Source organism: Lepisma saccharinum, chromosome 23, assembly GCF_977018435.1.
Source record: "Lepisma saccharinum chromosome 23, izLepSacc3.1, whole genome shotgun sequence".
Classification (NCBI taxonomy): Eukaryota; Metazoa; Arthropoda; class Insecta; order Zygentoma; family Lepismatidae; genus Lepisma; species Lepisma saccharinum.
This window is the reverse complement of record NC_139251.1, coordinates 48,511,523-48,530,145: the sequence shown is the minus strand read 5'-3', so window position 1 is coordinate 48,530,145 and position 18,623 is coordinate 48,511,523. Positions and strand designations below refer to the sequence as shown.

General features: G+C 33.4%; 1 protein-coding gene across 1 annotated transcript in view; it reads left to right on the top strand.

The window, feature by feature from the left end:
• The window catches only part of LOC146005497 (membrane metallo-endopeptidase-like 1), a 136,387-nt gene that overhangs the window by 102,455 nt on the left and 15,309 nt on the right, over nucleotides 1-18,623 (top strand). Inside the window, exon 11 of the mRNA XM_083144742.1 lies at nucleotides 12,808-12,925. Coding sequence (XP_083000868.1) covers nucleotides 12,808-12,925 — 118 coding nt within the window. The remainder of the gene's footprint in view (nucleotides 1-12,807; nucleotides 12,926-18,623) is intronic.

The following is an 18,623-nucleotide window of genomic DNA, read 5'->3' as shown; positions in this document are numbered from 1 at the left end:
ACGCAAAAGCAGATTACCAGATTAAAGTATCAGAAAAACAGATTTTTCTATGCAAGTATATTTTTATTGACTGGATTATTTAACAGATCAAACAGGAAGACTGCAAAATTCATTAAATGTAGGTCTATCGTATAGGTGGTTTCAGAGATATAAAAAGAACAAATATAAGATTTCGCTTTTTTTGCTTCTGAGGCAAATCGCGACGCTAAGGGTAAATGGCGAGGAAATGTAACGGAGGAGAAACACTCCCAAGAGTTATGGGCTGCATGTAAGTTAATACCACAGAGATATTACAGTAGGTGTAGGTTCTACCACCAGAACTTTTCTATTATAATAATACTGGTTATGCTGTGGCCGCGGTGGCTCAGTCGGTAACGCGTCTGACTACCATGCTCAAGGTCCCGGGTTCGATCCCGGCCGGGTCAAATCCGGGAACTTTTCTAACGGTGAAAGCGGCCCCGTCGCCCACCCAGCGTCGAATAACATGGGTACCTGGGGGAAACCCTGGGGGGTAAAGGCGGTCAGGGGCGTGATGCTGATCACATCATCCCACTCACGACCGGATCAAGAAAGTGTGGGGCGTTACCCCCACACCCCCTATACGCCTTCATGGCGTGGTGCTATGCACAGGGGAACACTTTACCTTTTTTTTACTTTTTTTTCTGGTTATGCTGTACTGTTAGCTAAAGATGCTGATATTTGAGAAACTTAAAAGCTTATTTGCAAAATTTTAGATAAATAATAATCTGTTAGACTGTAAACATATTTTATATCCATTCTGCTAAAGATCCGATGACAAAATTTAAAAATTGTAATCGCCCAGACAGGGACTCGAACCCTGGACAGATAGGTTAAAAGCCTAATGCTATACCAACTAAGCTATCTGGGCACAAGGTATTTTTTTCTTGAAAAGTTAGTTATGTTAAGAAATATATTGAAACATTTGAGAACACTTTTGGTCTGGTTCGACAGAGAAGGAGACAACATTTCCAAATTTTTACAGACTGGGTGTATTTTTCCACTATAGAGGCCTTCACTATATGTAATTCGAAACGCTAAAGTTCAGCTAGCTTCCAAAATCCAAAATTGAGGTAAAGATTGTGTTTGGCGAGATTAACAATTTACAATTATATCCAGTTACGGACAAATAAAGCTAAAACTCTCAGATTTACTGTACTAGCCAAGTTTTAGTAACATTTTTCTTCACTATAGTACTAATACCAAAGAAATAGGTATATTTTATTTATAATTTGACAAAATGTACTAGTATTTAATTCACAAAATTAGGTAAAAAAACAGTATTTTAAAAAAATATTGTTGCTGCCTTCAAATTTTATGTTATTTAGCCACTAACAACTGGTTTACACTGTTTGGCATCCTTTAAAAAGCAAAAGAAGGAATTATTTGTTTATTATTTTTACTTTATATTTATATTTATTTAAGAAAACAATTCTACAGTTTAACTTAATTTTAACAAATTGTTACTAATTTATATATCAAAGTTATGTTATTTAGAGTGTATCAAGGCGTATAAAGTTAATATTTGTACTTATCAGTGCAACTAACAATTATATTTTACACACAAAAGATAATGTTTACAGTTAAATCACTTGAATCAGAGAATAATATTTTACAGTAATTGATTCATTCAGCACTAGTCAGTACTTTTATGCATCAGAAAGTTTTCTTAATTTTCTATAATGCATGCTATTTTGTGCTATTCTTAAAATGTATTTCTAAGGCAAACTGGTTTAATTTTCTGCTTATAATGGAAAGTTGACATAGTTTTCGCACAATGCTTTGTACATTTGTTATATTCACTACTTACAATTCAAATATTATGCTTATTTAATGTATAACTAACTATCTCTCTAGCCTTCTTAAACCCGAAGGTTCATGGCTGCAGCAACACATGCCTCTCATCTGTTCCTGTCCTAAGCAAGATCTATATACTCCTTTCCATCCCTACCAATTTCCTTTAGGTCCATCTCTACATTATCCCTATATTTTGTTTTGGTCTTCCTATTGGTCTTTTACCATCAGGTTTCCCAACAAGAATCCTGTATATTTTTTTCCTCTCCCATTTGTACCACATGATCTACACATCTAAGTCTTCTTGATTTAATTATTCTAATAATATCTGGACATGAATACAAATTATGTACTTCTAAATTATGTAATCTTCTCCACTCATCTGCCTCCTCATCTGTTTTAGGCCCAAATATTTTCCTAAGGATCTTATTTTCAAATACTCTCAATTTATGTTCCTAGCTTATACTGTAGTTATTATATATTTTTCTATCAGCTTATTTTGAAATTAATATTATTAGGTATAGTCTTTGATTTATAACTATATTGCTTTTTTTATCAATTTATCTAAGAGTACACACAGACAAACACATGTGTACACACTTTTATGTACATAGATATGCCTTTTTTCAATATTTTAGTATGAAGATTGCACTTTAGCTATTCAAGCAAGGGTAGGAAAGGCAGGATTTCTGAGAATTTGTTGCAGAATTTTGTTGTCCAAGTATAGATGAGAACTGAGCTGAGAGACTGTTTTGAACCTTTTCATGAGAGTTTGCATGTGAACTGTATTCAAATTGACCACTATTGACTGTGCATGCTTCTAAGTTTTGCTGTTATTTTACATCAAGTCTGTGAGACTGCAGACAGTTTTCCCTTTTCAAGTAGTTTTTATTGATTGTATTTGTATATGTTTTGGGGACTTAGCAGTTTTATGTTATGAGGCAGTTTGTTGTAGAATATTTTTACCTGATTGCTTTGAGATATTGAGTGTCTGCTGTTTTACTTGTAATTATTTTCCTTCTTGTGTTTTGTATTTGACTATATTTTGTCCAAGTTCGTAGTATTTAGAATAATTGTTATTGACTTGTAGATGTAGGGAGTAATAATCCTTTGCAAGATGCCCTATACTTGTCTGAACATTATTCTTAGTGTTCACTTTTGAAGCCTTAGTATTCTGGTAGTATTATTAATGTAGAGGTAAATTAGGCTGAAATGTAGGCATTTTTCTGATAAATTAGACTCACTTAGTTGTTTCAGCAGGTAGAAGTTGCATGACGGTTTACTGCTGATGATGTTAATTTGCTCTTCTTATGTACTACGTATGATGTAGCTTACTTGAGTAATTGGAATTTTCTACTGAAAAAAAGATTACTTGTCTATCTTATTCCTATGTTGATGAGTTTGTCCATAAGCAAGCCATGTTTTTACTCTATCCTATGCCTTGGAAGAATATAGATATATTGTGTTTGCAGTTTTATGTTTCTCTAAGGTTTCAGCTATGTAGTTTTTTAAACTGTGCTGTGGGTGTGACTACTGATTTCTTTTTCTGGATGCCATGTTGGTTTCTGTGTATTCCTCTTGCTGCTTGAATTTGACTTAGGTTGTTTGTTTTTTTCTTAGATTTTTATTTGTTTATTTGTTATTTTTTTTTTATTTTTTTGAATTTTAATTACTTTAATTTTACATTAACTAATATATTTTACTTTAACAACAAAAGAATTTACTCTAGTATAAAAACGTCTACTAACAAAAATGTACTATTATAACTTTTAATTTTAGAAAATTGTATTTTTAAAACTTTAAATTTGAAAAATTGATTTTTAATTACTTTAGTTTTACATTAACTAACAAATTTTACATTAACAACAAAATAATTCGCCCTAGTATAAAAACTTCTACTAACAAAAATATACTATTATAACTTTTAATTTTAGAAAATTGTATTTTTAAAACTTCAACTTTGAAAAATTGAATTTTAACACATTTTGACTTTAACAATGTACTTTGAATTTTTTATGTAAAAGAATATTAAAAAATAAAAAAATAACAAATAAACAAATAAAAATCTAAGAAAAAAACAAACAACCTAAGTCAAATTCAAGCAGCAAGAGGAATACACAGAAACCAACATGGCATCCAGAAAAATAAATCAGTAGTCACACCCATAGCACAGTTTAAAAAACTACATAGCTGAAACCTTAGAGAAACATAAAACTGCAAACACAATATATCTATATTCTTCCAAGGCATAGGATAGAGTAAAAACATGGCTTGCTTATGGACAAACTCATCAACATAGGAATAAGATAGACAAGTAATCTTTTTTTCAGTAGAAAATTCCAATTACTCAAGTAAGCTACATCATACGTAGTACATAAGAAGAGCAAATTAACATCATCAGCAGTAAACCGTCATGCAACTTCTACCTGCTGAAACAACTAAGTGAGTCTAATTTATCAGAAAAATGCCTACATTTCAGCCTAATTTACCTCTACATTAATAATACTACCAGAATACTAAGGCTTCAAAAGTGAACACTAAGAATAATGTTCAGACAAGTATAGGGCATCTTGCAAAGGATTATTACTCCCTACATCTACAAGTCAATAACAATTATTCTAAATACTACGAACTTGGACAAAATATAGTCAAATACAAAACACAAGAAGGAAAATAATTACAAGTAAAACAGCAGACACTCAATATCTCAAAGCAATCAGGTAAAAATATTCTACAACAAACTGCCTCATAACATAAAACTGCTAAGTCCCCAAAACATATACAAATACAATCAATAAAAACTACTTGAAAAGGGAAAACTGTCTGCAGTCTCACAGACTTGATGTAAAATAACAGCAAAACTTAGAAGCATGCACAGTCAATAGTGGTCAATTTGAATACAGTTCACATGCAAACTCTCATGAAAAGGTTCAAAACAGTCTCTCAGCTCAGTTCTCATCTATACTTGGACAACAAAATCCTGCAACAAATTCTCAGAAATCCTACCTTTCCTACCCTTGCTTGAATAGCTAAAGTGCAATCTTCATACTAAAATATTGAAAAAAGGCATATCTATGTACATAAAAGTGTGTACACATGTGTTTGTCTGTGTGTACTCTTAGATAAATTGATAAAAAAAGCAATATAGTTATAAATCAAAGACTATACCTAATAATATTAATTTCAAAATAAGCTGATAGAAAAATATATAATAACTACAGTATAAGCTAGGAACATAAATTGAGAGTATTTGAAAATAAGATCCTTAGGAAAATATTTGGGCCTAAAACAGATGAGGAGGCAGATGAGTGGAGAAGATTACATAATTTAGAAGTACATAATTTGTATTCATGTCCAGATATTATTAGAATAATTAAATCAAGAAGACTTAGATGTGTAGAACATGTGGTACAAATGGGAGAGGAAAAAAATATACAGGATTCTTGTTGGGAAACCTGATGGTAAAAGACCAATAGGAAGACCAAAACAAAATATAGGGATAATGTAGAGATGGACCTAAAGGAAATTGGTGGGGATGGAAAGGAGTATATAGATCTTGCTTAGGACAGGAACAGATGAGAGGCATGTGTTGCTGCAGCCATGAACCTTCGGGTTTAAGAAGGCTAGAGAGATAGTTAGTTATACATTAAATAAGCATAATATTTGAATTGTAAGTAGTGAATATAACAAATGTACAAAGCATTGTGCGAAAACTATGTCAACTTTCCATTATAAGCAGAAAATTAAACCAGTTTGCCTTAGAAATACATTTTAAGAATAGCACAAAATAGCATGCATTATAGAAAATTAAGAAAACTTTCTGATGCATAAAAGTACTGACTAGTGCTGAATGAATCAATTACTGTAAAATATTATTCTCTGATTCAAGTGATTTAACTGTAAACATTATCTTTTGTGTGTAAAATATAATTGTTAGTTGCACTGATAAGTACAAATATTAACTTTATACGCCTTGATACACTCTAAATAACATAACTTTGATATATAAATTAGTAACAATTTGTTAAAATTAAGTTAAACTGTAGAATTGTTTTCTTAAATAAATATAAATATAAAGTAAAAATAATAAACAAATAATTCCTTCTTTTGCTTTTTAAAGGATGCCAAACAGTGTAAACCAGTTGTTAGTGGCTAAATAACATAAAATTTGAAGGCAGCAACAATATTTTTTTAAAATACTGTTTTTTTACCTAATTTTGTGAATTAAATACTAGTACATTTTGTCAAATTATAAATAAAATATACCTATTTCTTTGGTATTAGTACTATAGTGAAGAAAAATGTTACTAAAACTTGGCTAGTACAGTAAATCTGAGAGTTTTAGCTTTATTTGTCCGTAACTGGATATAATTGTAAATTGTTAATCTCGCCAAACACAATCTTTACCTCAATTTTGGATTTTGGAAGCTAGCTGAACTTTAGCGTTTCGAATTACATATAGTGAAGGCCTCTATAGTGGAAAAATACACCCAGTCTGTAAAAATTTGGAAATGTTGTCTCCTTCTCTGTCGAACCAGACCAAAAGTGTTCTCAAATGTTTCAATATATTTCTTAACATAACTAACTTTTCAAGAAAAAAATACCTTGTGCCCAGATAGCTTAGTTGGTATAGCATTAGGCTTTTAACCTATCTGTCCAGGGTTCGAGTCCCTGTCTGGGCGATTACAATTTTTAAATTTTGTCATCGGATCTTTAGCAGAATGGATATAAAATATGTTTACAGTCTAACAGATTATTATTTATCTAAAATTTTGCAAATAAGCTTTTAAGTTTCTCAAATATCAGCATCTTTAGCTAACAGTACAGCATAACCAGTATTATTATAATAGAAAAGTTCTGGTGGTAGAACCTACACCTACTGTAATATCTCTGTGGTATTAACTTACATGCAGCCCATAACTCTTGGGAGTGTTTCTCCTCCGTTACATTTCCTCGCCATTTACCCTTAGCGTCGCGATTAGCCTCAGAAGCAAAAAAAGCGAAATCTTATATTTGTTCTTTTTATATCTCTGAAACCACCTATACGATAGACCTACATTTAATGAATTTTGCAGTCTTCCTGTTTGATCTGTTAAATAATCCAGTCAATAAAAATATACTTGCATAGAAAAATCTGTTTTTCTGATACTTTAATCTGGTAATCTGCTTTTGCGTGCTTCCTCAGAAATATAGTTCTTGCTACATTTACATAAATCGAAGTCTAGTTAGAGTTGGCCTGTAAGTGCTTCTGGCACATGTAGTTACTTGAAAAAGCAAATATTGGGTGTATAAAAAGATAGCATTCTTTTGAAACAGTAAAAAATCAACCTCATTTTCTCGTAGCATTAGCTGTAAATGCTTCTTGCAGATTAACAAAGCTCTGGCGTGTGGGCCTACATCACCTACAATCCTTTGTAAAATTCGTGTTGTCCTATAAATTGTCGTTATACACATACTAAGTCCCTAGTTACAGCCTAAGGTTTTAGTTTCAATCAGAGGATTTTAGTCCTCATAGACATATAGTGATTGTAGCCTCGTATAATAAACCACATGGAAATAACCCAAATGTTGATGCACCCAAAAAACCCAGTAATACTTCTAAAATACCTTGAAAAAGGCTATAAGGCTAAATTATTCTTCTAGCATAGAAAAAAATTTAGCAAGTGGACCTATGGTACATATAGTCAGTCGTCTGTGAACTTCGTCTTGTCCTGTGAATTGTCAATATATTGATAAATGGTTATATTTTTTTTTAAAAAAAAGGAACAATGTTGGTAAGCGTCCAGTTATGGACCCATCGGTAAAGGGATTCCAGTCTTTATAGACACACAATAATTTTCGTTACACTAAAAATTTGGCCTCGTATAAAGGTAATTAGTCGAAATGATAAACATTTCGTGTACTTTATCCAGTAAGCCTTAGCTAGAAATACAATAACAGCGTTACAGACATAAAAATTAAGCAAGCTTTGATATTCTAGTAGCACATAATAAATATAAAATATCCTTTAAAATACTCTGACAAATAGTTGTGGGTTATCTGAGATCAAAATTTTCAAGCCCTCTCTCCTGCATAAATAGGCTCTAGAATTCACTAAGCCTCAAAATAATATTGGGTACATAAAATAAAAAGCAGATGGAGAGTGATGCTGATCGCATCATCTCCAAACAGCAAAAACAAAAGTATATGGATGGAGCCCTACCTGATATATTTAGGAAACTTTACCTAGTATAAGAGTAACAAAATACTCAGCAAACTCTAAAATAAACAAACTTTCCTACGTAGCAGGCGCAACCTGACCTAAATAAATACATATAGAAATGCTGAACCAAAAATAGCATAGTGGAAATCAGTAAACCCTAATAATAATAATAATAATAATAATAATAATAATAATAATAATAATAATAATATATTCTGTGGCTTACATTTTAGCTAAAAGTACTTTTTATTTAGTGTTTTTGAAAAGATTTAAATAAATACTAAACTCTAAGTTCAAAATTTGTAAATGTATATATGATACAAAACAAAATGAATAAAAATTAATACATACCCTGCAAAAAAAAATCAGTAAAAAAGTTGAAAACATCTCTTTGTGCATCCAAAATATAATAACAAATCCTGGATTAAATTGTGTTATTTGAGTAATATTAAGCCTAAACTTGTAAAATAAAAGGGTAAAACTTGACGAAACACACTTGATGTGTACAAAATTGAATTCAAAACACATCTAAATTGTGTTATTTGAGTAAACTAGAGAATAATCCTGTAAACTTGGAAAAATATCTCTCTCACTCTCTCTCTCTCTCTCTCTCTCTCTCTCTCTCTGTGTGTGTGTGTGTGTCCAAAATGTAATAAAAGACACGATCAAATCGTGCTATTTGAGTAAATATTAGGCTAAACTTGAGAAATAAACAAATAAAAGTTGAGAACACACACTTTGTGTGCCGAAAATGTAACTAAAAGTCTTTCCTGAATAGTGTAAATAGTGTTATTTAGGTTAAAAATAGGTATAAACTTGTAAAATAATAAGTTAAAAAGTTGTAAAAATATTTTTCTGAGTCCAAAATTTAATAAAAAAATGTTGCCTGAATAATATAAATAGTGTCATTTGAGTAAATATTAGGCTAAACTTGTAAAATAAACAAATAAAAGTTGAGAACACACACTTTGTGTGTCGAAAATGCGACTAAAAGTCTTTCCTGAACAGATAGAATTGTGTTATTTGAGTAATAATAAGCCTAAACTTGTGAAATAAACAGATAGAAGTTGAGAACACACACTTTGTGTGTCGAAAATGTAACTAAAAGTCTTTCCTGAACAGATAGAATTGTGTTATTTGAGTAAAAAATAGGCATAAACTTGTAAATAATAAATTAAAAGTTGAAAAAATCTCTTTGTAAATACAAAATTTAATAAAAAATGTTGCCTGGATAGTACAAATAGTGTTATTTTGGTAAAAATGAACATAAAGTTGTAAAATAATAAGTTAAACGTAGAAAAAAAATGTCTTTGTGGGTCCAAAATTTAATAAAAAATGTTGCTTGAATAGTACAAATAGTGTTATTTTGGTAAAAAATTAACATAAAATTGTAAAATAATAAGTTAAAAAGTTGTAAAAATATCTTTGCGAGTCCAAAATTTAATAAAAAATGTTGCCTGAATAGTACAAATAGTGTTATTTTTGTAAAAATAAGGATAAGCTGTGAAAATGTTTGACATAAAGTCAAAGTTTGGTAAAAAATAAACTCAAAATTAAGTTAAATAGCACACAGTAACATACATTTACTACCTAAATCAATAATCAAAGGGTCCTAGGTTCGTTACCCCGTGATAAAAGCAAATGGTGAAAACTGTAGGCCCCGTCCCTAATAGCTCTCCCTTCTTCATAGTACAGATAAAAAAACCCTGCGCTAAAGGGTCCTGTGCCTTGAAGGCAAACCTGAGCGGAATATTAATTGGCGGCGGAAACCGGTTCTACAAGCGACGCATAGCTTCAGAGATTTGACCCTTGCTGCGCATTCTCAGACATTCTTTGTTGTCTGGTTGAATCCCTCCCCTGCCCTACAGTATTGCATAGCTTTCCCCTGTTCTTGCGTACTGGTTAACCTTGGGGAAAAAAACCGGTTCTGAAAACCTACCGACGCGTTCTCTGATTGGTCAATCAGGATCTTCCTTTGTTCTGACGTTCTGACGTCATTTGACCTTGACCGCTCTTCCCCAAAATTCCTTTCTTCTCTACCTGCGTGGAATATTAATTCATTCTCTCTGTCTGGCATCAGAGCGGAGTCGAGATTCGGAGACAGTATTCTGTCTGGCGTGTGAAACCATCGTGTTTCATAACATGATGAAATTACTGCATAGTACTAATTAATAATATTACATATCTCGGGTTTGAGTACCGGGACCGTCCCCAATCGTAATTGAACCTGTACCTACACCCATTACCACCGTTCATAGCGGTTCATAAACCATAGAAAACTTATTTTCAATATTATAAACATTAATATTAACATTTTATACGTTACATACTTTGCAGTAATGAATATAAAAACATATGCATAGCGTTTAGTACCTCTAATTACCTTCTATATACATATTTTTCATAAAATAAATAAATATATATTCATAAAAAGTTATAAACATGCAAATACATAAATGTAAAGTATTCTAAGTACATGCAAATGAATTCTAAGTACGTGCAAATTAATTAAAACCCGTGCAAATTAGTTATAAATACGTGCAAATGAATTGCGAATATTAAACGCCCGAGGGCACAAACAGCCACTGGCGCGGTCAGATACTACTTAAACCTTATACTGCATTCAACAAAAAATTTGTATCACGGCAAAATCAGGCAGATGATATAAAATGTAAGCTCTGTGCAAGGTTAGGTTGTACATTCAAAGAGAACTGTCCTGCATTCAATGTTATTTGCAGTTTATGCAGGAAGGAATAGCATTTTTCAGATGCATGTTTCGATAGAACGAAACAATGGAAAAGACCTACAGTCAATATATCTAGTATGTAAGGGAAATAGTGAAATGAGAATCTGTAATTTGTATGCCAAAGGCATTATGGAGAACACGATTCTCAAAATAGCTTATTCTGTGTGCATTCTTAACTAAAAACACGCAACAAATGTCGCACATTAAAGAAACAAACGAATGTACACTACCTTGCAACATGCACCTGATCAAATTTAATTGCGAAATGAACGTTTACCTTGTGCATTAATTTTACCATACACAACAAATCGTTAGAAGCTATTGTCGATTCTGGTAGCTTTGCAAATTTCATTTCCAAAGATTTGTTAACTAATCTTATAGATAACTTCACATTGAGTTATTAAATTCATATTCTTCAACTTTAGGTAAAAAGTTGTGTTTCTTTAGCCAATTAACCTTACAACTTTACTATCATGGCAAAATGTAAATTATGCCTTTTGTTGTTGGAGATAATATCAACACAAATATATTAATTGGTAGAGTATTTTATCCCTCATAAGTTTCTGTTTTCTGGAATGGGAGAAGATTATTATATATGATAACAATGCATGTTATGATATATAACAATCTTCTCCCCTTCCATAGAAAAGAGAGAAACTTATGAGGGATAAAATACCCTTGGCCTTTTTATTATTTGAGATTTCCTTCTTCTAATTGAACTACGTTCTAGACCCTTGTTTCTTAGATAAACTGATTCCTAAACCAAGATTACTTCCTCCCTTCGAAGACGAACTGAATTTATGTATATGTCAATAAGATTAAGACATAACAATCGGTCACATACATTACACCTACTTCACCAACCAAACTACTATCGGATTAAAAATTATAGATACTCTAGTTTGGAATCATGTTAGAAAACAACTAGTAGCCATACCTAAAAATGAGTAACATCTGAATTTATCTCATTAAATTCTATGTTAATCTATGATAACAAGATTTTTTCCGAGTATACCTTACGCTCTTTTTCGTCGTGAAAAAATGACCTGTTTCCTTTTTAGTTTTGAAAACGATCGCTCTCTTTGAAATTCTGTAAATCAAAAATAGGGTTGTCCGATCGTCATGAAATTTTAGTATGATGCAGACAGAAAGGTTTCAAACACAATACTTAATTTTCAGTTTTTAAAAATTTGTCCAAAAAGCCGTTATCATAAATTATTTGGACCAACTTTTTCTTAGTGTTGGGTAGTCCTACAAATACAATATTTTTTTCCATTTGAAGCTCCTTGCATCTGCTTTCAAAATTCATTATGAAACAACGCAAGCATTGCCTCACAGTAACAGCCCGAAGTTCTCACGGTTTAACGAACAACCCTGTGTGCCGCGTTGAAACGTTTCACATTCAGATTTACTCCGCTGAATAAGAATCTGTATAAAATCGGTTTCTCAATGTGAATTGACAAGATTGAATTTTAAAAGCATTCAAAGAGCTTCCAAACAAGACCAATATTGTATTTGTAGGACTACCCATTACTAAAAAAAAAGTTTTTTAGCCAAATTGATGATAACGATTTCTTGATAAGTTTCGAAAATTTGAAAATTAAGTATTGTGTTTAGAATCTCTCTGTCTGCACTATACTAAAATTTCATGACGATCGGAGAAACTGTTTTTGATTTACAGAATTTCAAAGACAGCGATTGTTTTCAAAGCTCAGAAAAATCTTGTTAGCATAAATTAACGCAACATTGAATGAGATATATTCTGATGTAGGCCATTGGTTATTTTTAAATTGGAGTCAAAACTCTAGTATCTAATTAATCCGACAGTAAAAGAATACATTTTGCGTGATGTAAGGCATTTTTTGACTGAAAGATCGACACTCGACACTGTATGTTCTAATTTGTACTTGTTTTTATGTGTATTATACTTTTTTGCACCGCCAGACAAGCGTTTACATTTTTATATTAATTTGTATATAACCTACCTATCAATTAGATTGTGTATTATTGTGGTGGATTTGTTCTAAGCAATTGTTATATCCTTCAGAACGGCATTTATGGTGGCAAGTTGTGAAGGACCTTGCACCGTACACCACAAAGTACATGAGATATCTCAGGACTCAGTTTATGGATAAATTAGTACACCTTGAAACGAAGTCCTCAAGGTTAGTGCAAATGTCTTGCAAATATTAGTTTCTGTTATTACTTTTAAAGCTTCGAATTGTTATATTGTACAGCCACCGCCAATTAAAGTGGGACGCCTAGATCATGAAATACTGTCTGTAAGCTAACTCTGTAACGATAGAAGAACTTCCTATTGAAAAGTTGCTGTTTAAGTTCGCTTAGCGCCGTAGAGGTAGGTAACACACATGACGCATTACAGTGAAGCCGGTATTTCAGAATCTACGTCTCCCATTTTTATTGACGATGACTGTACTTTTAGTAATTTGTAGCTAAGTTTCCAATCGCTCTGTGTTGAAGGTAATTTGGTGGTAATAGTAATTGTAAAATGGTAAAATGGTGATAACGGTATAACTGAATGAGCGTGCAGTCACGTTCATTAAAATTTGTGCAAGCATTTTGAATAAGTCCAGCGTCTGAACAAATTATGTTGGAAGCTCTGCAACAAGGAAGTGCCGCGAGAAAACAGATCTTCCAATCAGAGTGGCGTTCGCTTGGATGGAGGAAGAGGTGTGACTCAAGGTTTCTTCGAAGGATGATCATCAAATACAGGGTTATCAAACGTTGATATAACGTAGCAATTGATTAAATGCTGTTTCACTAACGCGAAACAGCAGAACGGATGGATAAATGTTGATTTTCTCGCATTAGTAAGTCGAATTGTATGCAGTTCGTAGTACTGTCAGTAATCGTTCAGCAACTTAATATATGTATTATTTTATTCTGCTTGCTGATTATTAGAAGAGAATTCACATTCTTTCTACTACGTGAGGTAATTTCTCATTTACACTTACTAGAAAATAGTGGTTTGGACATAGTAACAGAAAGTGCTTATCATTAATGAATTTAGAGATTTTTTATTTGTTTAATTAAGTATTATACTACGTCGTAAATTTCGAGAACAAAGGTAACCACAGATGAAAGAATATACAGAAATTACATTATTACGATCAACTGTACCTTATAATATCAATATATTGGAATCTGATACATTATGCGAATTGACTTCAAATCAAAGGAGGGAATATTATTTTTTTTACTGGTCGGTATTTTACCACTGTGCTCTAAAGAACGCCTATCATAATCTGAGTATTCCCAATACACATATACGAAACCTTTATTTCGCCATTTTCGCATTCTGTTTACTATAAATTTATATGTTAAATAAAATGAAATTACATACAATTACGGCAGCCTTGTAGACAATTAAACTTTGCAAACACTATTTCAGAAGGAAATGTAAAATAAATTAATAGTGTTGTTTCATATGATCCTAACTTAAAGCTCCCATATATCTGAAGTAAAACATCAAATTATACTAAACATAGTAACATGTGAGAAAATATACAGCACTTAGTCTTTAGAAATTTCAATTTTTGTATGCCTGTCAGAAATATTATTAAGATTATGCGCTTGCACACACAAGAATAAAAATAAATAATTGGAAAAATAACTCACACACAAACATATATACATATATATATATATATATATATATATATATATATATATTTCTCTCTCTCTCTCTCACACACACACACACAATCACATCCAGGGAGAGACCACACTTACTTACACATCTTATGAATCACTTTTGTAATGATTTATGGTAGCGTCGTCGCCTTGTAATTAAGGGGTCCCGGGTTCGATACCCTGTGGAGGCACTTAGTGGTTCGGATGCCACTTTAAACTGTAGGTCCAGTCCCGATTAGCCTTAATGTGCATAAAGTGGACATAAAACATCAAATCATCCAGTCAATCAATCTTAAGAGTTTATCAGACAATATTTGGAAGGAATAGTTTTTAATTGCGACAAGAAAAAAACGAGACCTCTCGAGACCCTTTTGTCGACGAGCCCGAGAACGAAACAGACCGTTAGCATTTGCACGTCCGGGGAATTCATACGCGAGATTTTCAAAATTATTATTTAACTACTCTATCAATATTGCATCAAACCTAACGAGGTTATCTGTATGCAAGATGAGGGAGTATTATCCAAAATAAGTGTGTGTGTGGGGTGTGTGTGTGTGTGTGTGTGTGTGTGTGTGTGTGTGTTTTGTGTGTGTGTGTGTGTGTGTGTGTGTGTGTGTATTCGTATCTGGCCCCACCTCCAAAATTATTCTTGGTACGGGTCTGAATATTAGTACCATACATATATCCTTAAGAGATTACACGATCATTGTGACATGGTCGCCCAGGTACTTAAATACTACACACGTAAAGTTCAAATCACCAACCCTGAGACCTTCTGTAAACAAAACCACCTGCATGCAGAAAGCATTGCAAACTCATAGAAGTGAAATAATCCACGCGAAAATCCAGCGTTGTTGCAGGATTCATTACGTAAGGTAAAACAACGGCCAATTTGTAGTATGGAGTACGCTGCCGCAAATGACGTCTCACTTTAAATCCAATGCTCTTTCTTTTGTACTTATTGCTTCACCTTTATGGTTAACTCTTTGCGAATTGAGTATATTTTACTTGCATTTTTTTAGAAAAAATGATATAACATGGTAATGTATATTTCTAAGGTTTGATATAGATAGGAGTGTATTTGAAATTTGTTTGTAGATTTTATGTTCATTGTATCTTATGTAAATAAAATATATGATAGGCATAAACAGCCATATGCAATGTTGTGAGTCCAATAAATATATTGATGATGATGATCAAAACAAGACAAAGAAAGTTCGTAAATTTATTGCGATTGGAAACTTTGATAAGCATCCTAATAACGATTTTTGTTCCGCCAAATATAGTGCACTTCGTAAAATAACTTGGTGACATGGCCAGTCAAGATAAGTGTGAACATTTTGTAGGAATATGTATCGTAACTTTGAATGAGCTTAGAGATTTGTGTACATAATGATATTTTATAACATTGGTTATTTTCTAAAAATAATCATGTGAACAGCAAGGAAGTAGTGTCACTTTCAACATGGCGAGTTTTATGAGAGTAACAGCAGATGATTGCGGTAGTCGGCGGTCATGAATCAGCTGACGCGGAGTGATACTGCGAATCGATGAGACGGTTTGTTTACAGAAGGTCTCAGGATTGGTGATTTACACTTTAGATGAAATACAGTGTGCGTCACGGAAAATTGGACAATATAAAACCTTCACAAAATAAAAATAGTTAGAACTGCAACATTTTTATTGGCCCCCAGGACATGTACAGACATTGCCATTAATGCCATTCTTATTATGTTCGAAATATGACATCCTTCAAATGTCCTCCACTAGCATCAATGCACATCTGCAGGCGTACACGGAAATTTCGCATCAAATTTTGGAACATGTCTTGTGATATTGCCTTAATCTCTTCTTCAATTACTGCCTTTAAATGGGCAAGACTATCCAGTTGATTGGAATACACTTTGTTTTTTAGGTAAGTCCAAAGAAAGAAGTCTGGGGCGGTGAGGTCTGGGGACCTAGCCGGCCATGGGACATCTCCAAAGCGGGAGATTGTTCGTTGCTGAAAGATTCCTCTCAGTATGGTCATAGACGAAAGGGCAGTATGTTGTTGAGTTGGTTGTTGAATTGGTGTTTTAAGTCCACTTTATGCACAGTAAGGCTAATTGGGACTGGACCTACGGTTTAAAGTGGGATCCGAACCACTATGTGCCTCCACCGGGTATTGAACCCGGGACCCCTTGATTACAAGGCTACGACGATACCACTGCGCCATCGAGGAGGCCCCGAAAGGGCAGTATTTGATGTAGCACCGTCTTGTTGGAACCAAGTTGTGTGGAAGTGCCCTTTCCTGCGCAGAGTGGGTTCCACAAAGTTCAGTAGCATGATTCCATAGCGCTCGTCGTTGACTGTCACAGCTTCCCCTGCCTCGTCCTAAAAACAATATGGACCCACAATGCTACTCACAACACTGATGCCACACCAAGCAACAACCTTAGGGCTGTACTGAGGAGTCTCATGCAGAATTTGAGGATTGCTGTCCGACCATTAACGGAAATTCTGTTTATTCACGCAAGCATTCAGGTGGAAATTCGCCTCATCAGATACCATAAGGTTTTCTAACAAGTCTTCATCTCGATTCAGTTTTCTAGAAACAGTTCACAAAAGTATTTTCTATGCTTTTTGTCAACGAGTCGTAGGTGTTGTACAGTCTGTATCTTGTACAGATGATAGCGTAGGTCTTTCTTCAAAATTCGACGCACTAATTCTTCGGACATGTGCAGTGTTCTTGCATGGCGACAAGCTGATCTTTGAGGAATTTGCTGCAAAGCCTGGCGTAAACGATCGATGTTATCTGGTGTACGCAATGTCCTTGAGGGTCCTTCATGCTTCTTGTCGACGACAGAACTAGTTTCTCTCCACTGTTTCACCCACCTGGTAATCATTTTTCTGTTTGGCACACGAAAATGCTAGTCCTGCTTAAGCCGCAGCTCCCGCTGTACAGCAACAATGCTCTTCCCGCGAAAAAAGGCTTCCACCGCTTGAACACGCACGTGCACTGGCCAATGATTCATGGTGAACTAATGGCAGACCTCTGTCATGTAGACGGCATGGCAACTAGCGCCGCCAGGAGCTTCCGTTTGGCAGTGTTGCCAGTTACTTTTGGCCTATTTCCCGTCACTCACCCTGTATAAGTGAGATACAGAGAGGCGCTTGTCAATCGTATATTGTACGTACTATTTATCTTGATTTGCGTTACACATACTAGATATCCGGTACTGTAATATTTCTTTATGTCAAGCAGAATATGTGATTCCCAGAATACTTTCCACCTCATTTAATGCAAGTTATGCACATCAATCAACTGAATTGTCCTGATCGATCGCAATCCGATTATCAGTATCTGCGATACATTCATATCCATCAATTGGATAATACAGTAAGGGATTATCTTCAAATGATCATTATTTTCATAACCAAAAATGAATTATTTTGTTGGATCCGTGCTGGCCTTCAATAATTGGCAGCTCAATATTATTTTCTCTCGTGATTTGCACCTGGACCAACAATTACTTACTTGTTCAACTATGAATTTATTCTTCTTAACGTTTTGTAGGGGAATGTTCCGCAATTTATAAAGAAAATAGCTCGTGAAATTACATAGCTACAAACAAGAAACTGTTCTGGGATCAATTGCTGACACCCTTCCCGGGGTTTTAAATAAACGAAAGGCAGATATTCTTGTCTGGCATTATTTATATCTCTATTCTAATTTTTATTGTAATTTAGGAATGCACCAAAGGTGGGGGGGATGGGAATTCTACAGGTTTCGTTATTTGCCTTTATACATACGTGCATAACATGAAAACACATTTTTACTAGTTAAATATTGTTGTTATATTTCGTTTCTCTATCAATAATATCATCTAAATCAAATTCTAGTAATATATATGTGTGCTTTTGTGTGTGTAGATGTAGGTTATATATCCTGTATGATGTCAAATATTTATGAATTGTATATTAGTTTTGGTTCTTTCTTTGAAGAAATTACTGTATTTCTGTAAATGTGCAAGGTTCTAGCATTGAAATTATATACATGAATTGTAATAACATCTCTGGAAGTGTATTTTCGTCAACAATAACTTCAACCTCATTAGTATAATCTTACAACGATTTACATAAACTAGAAATCGTCTCCTCCCAAACCTAGGAACTAATTGCTTGCTTTCCTTCCATGGATATTTACTTACCTGCTTCTAAAAAAATGAT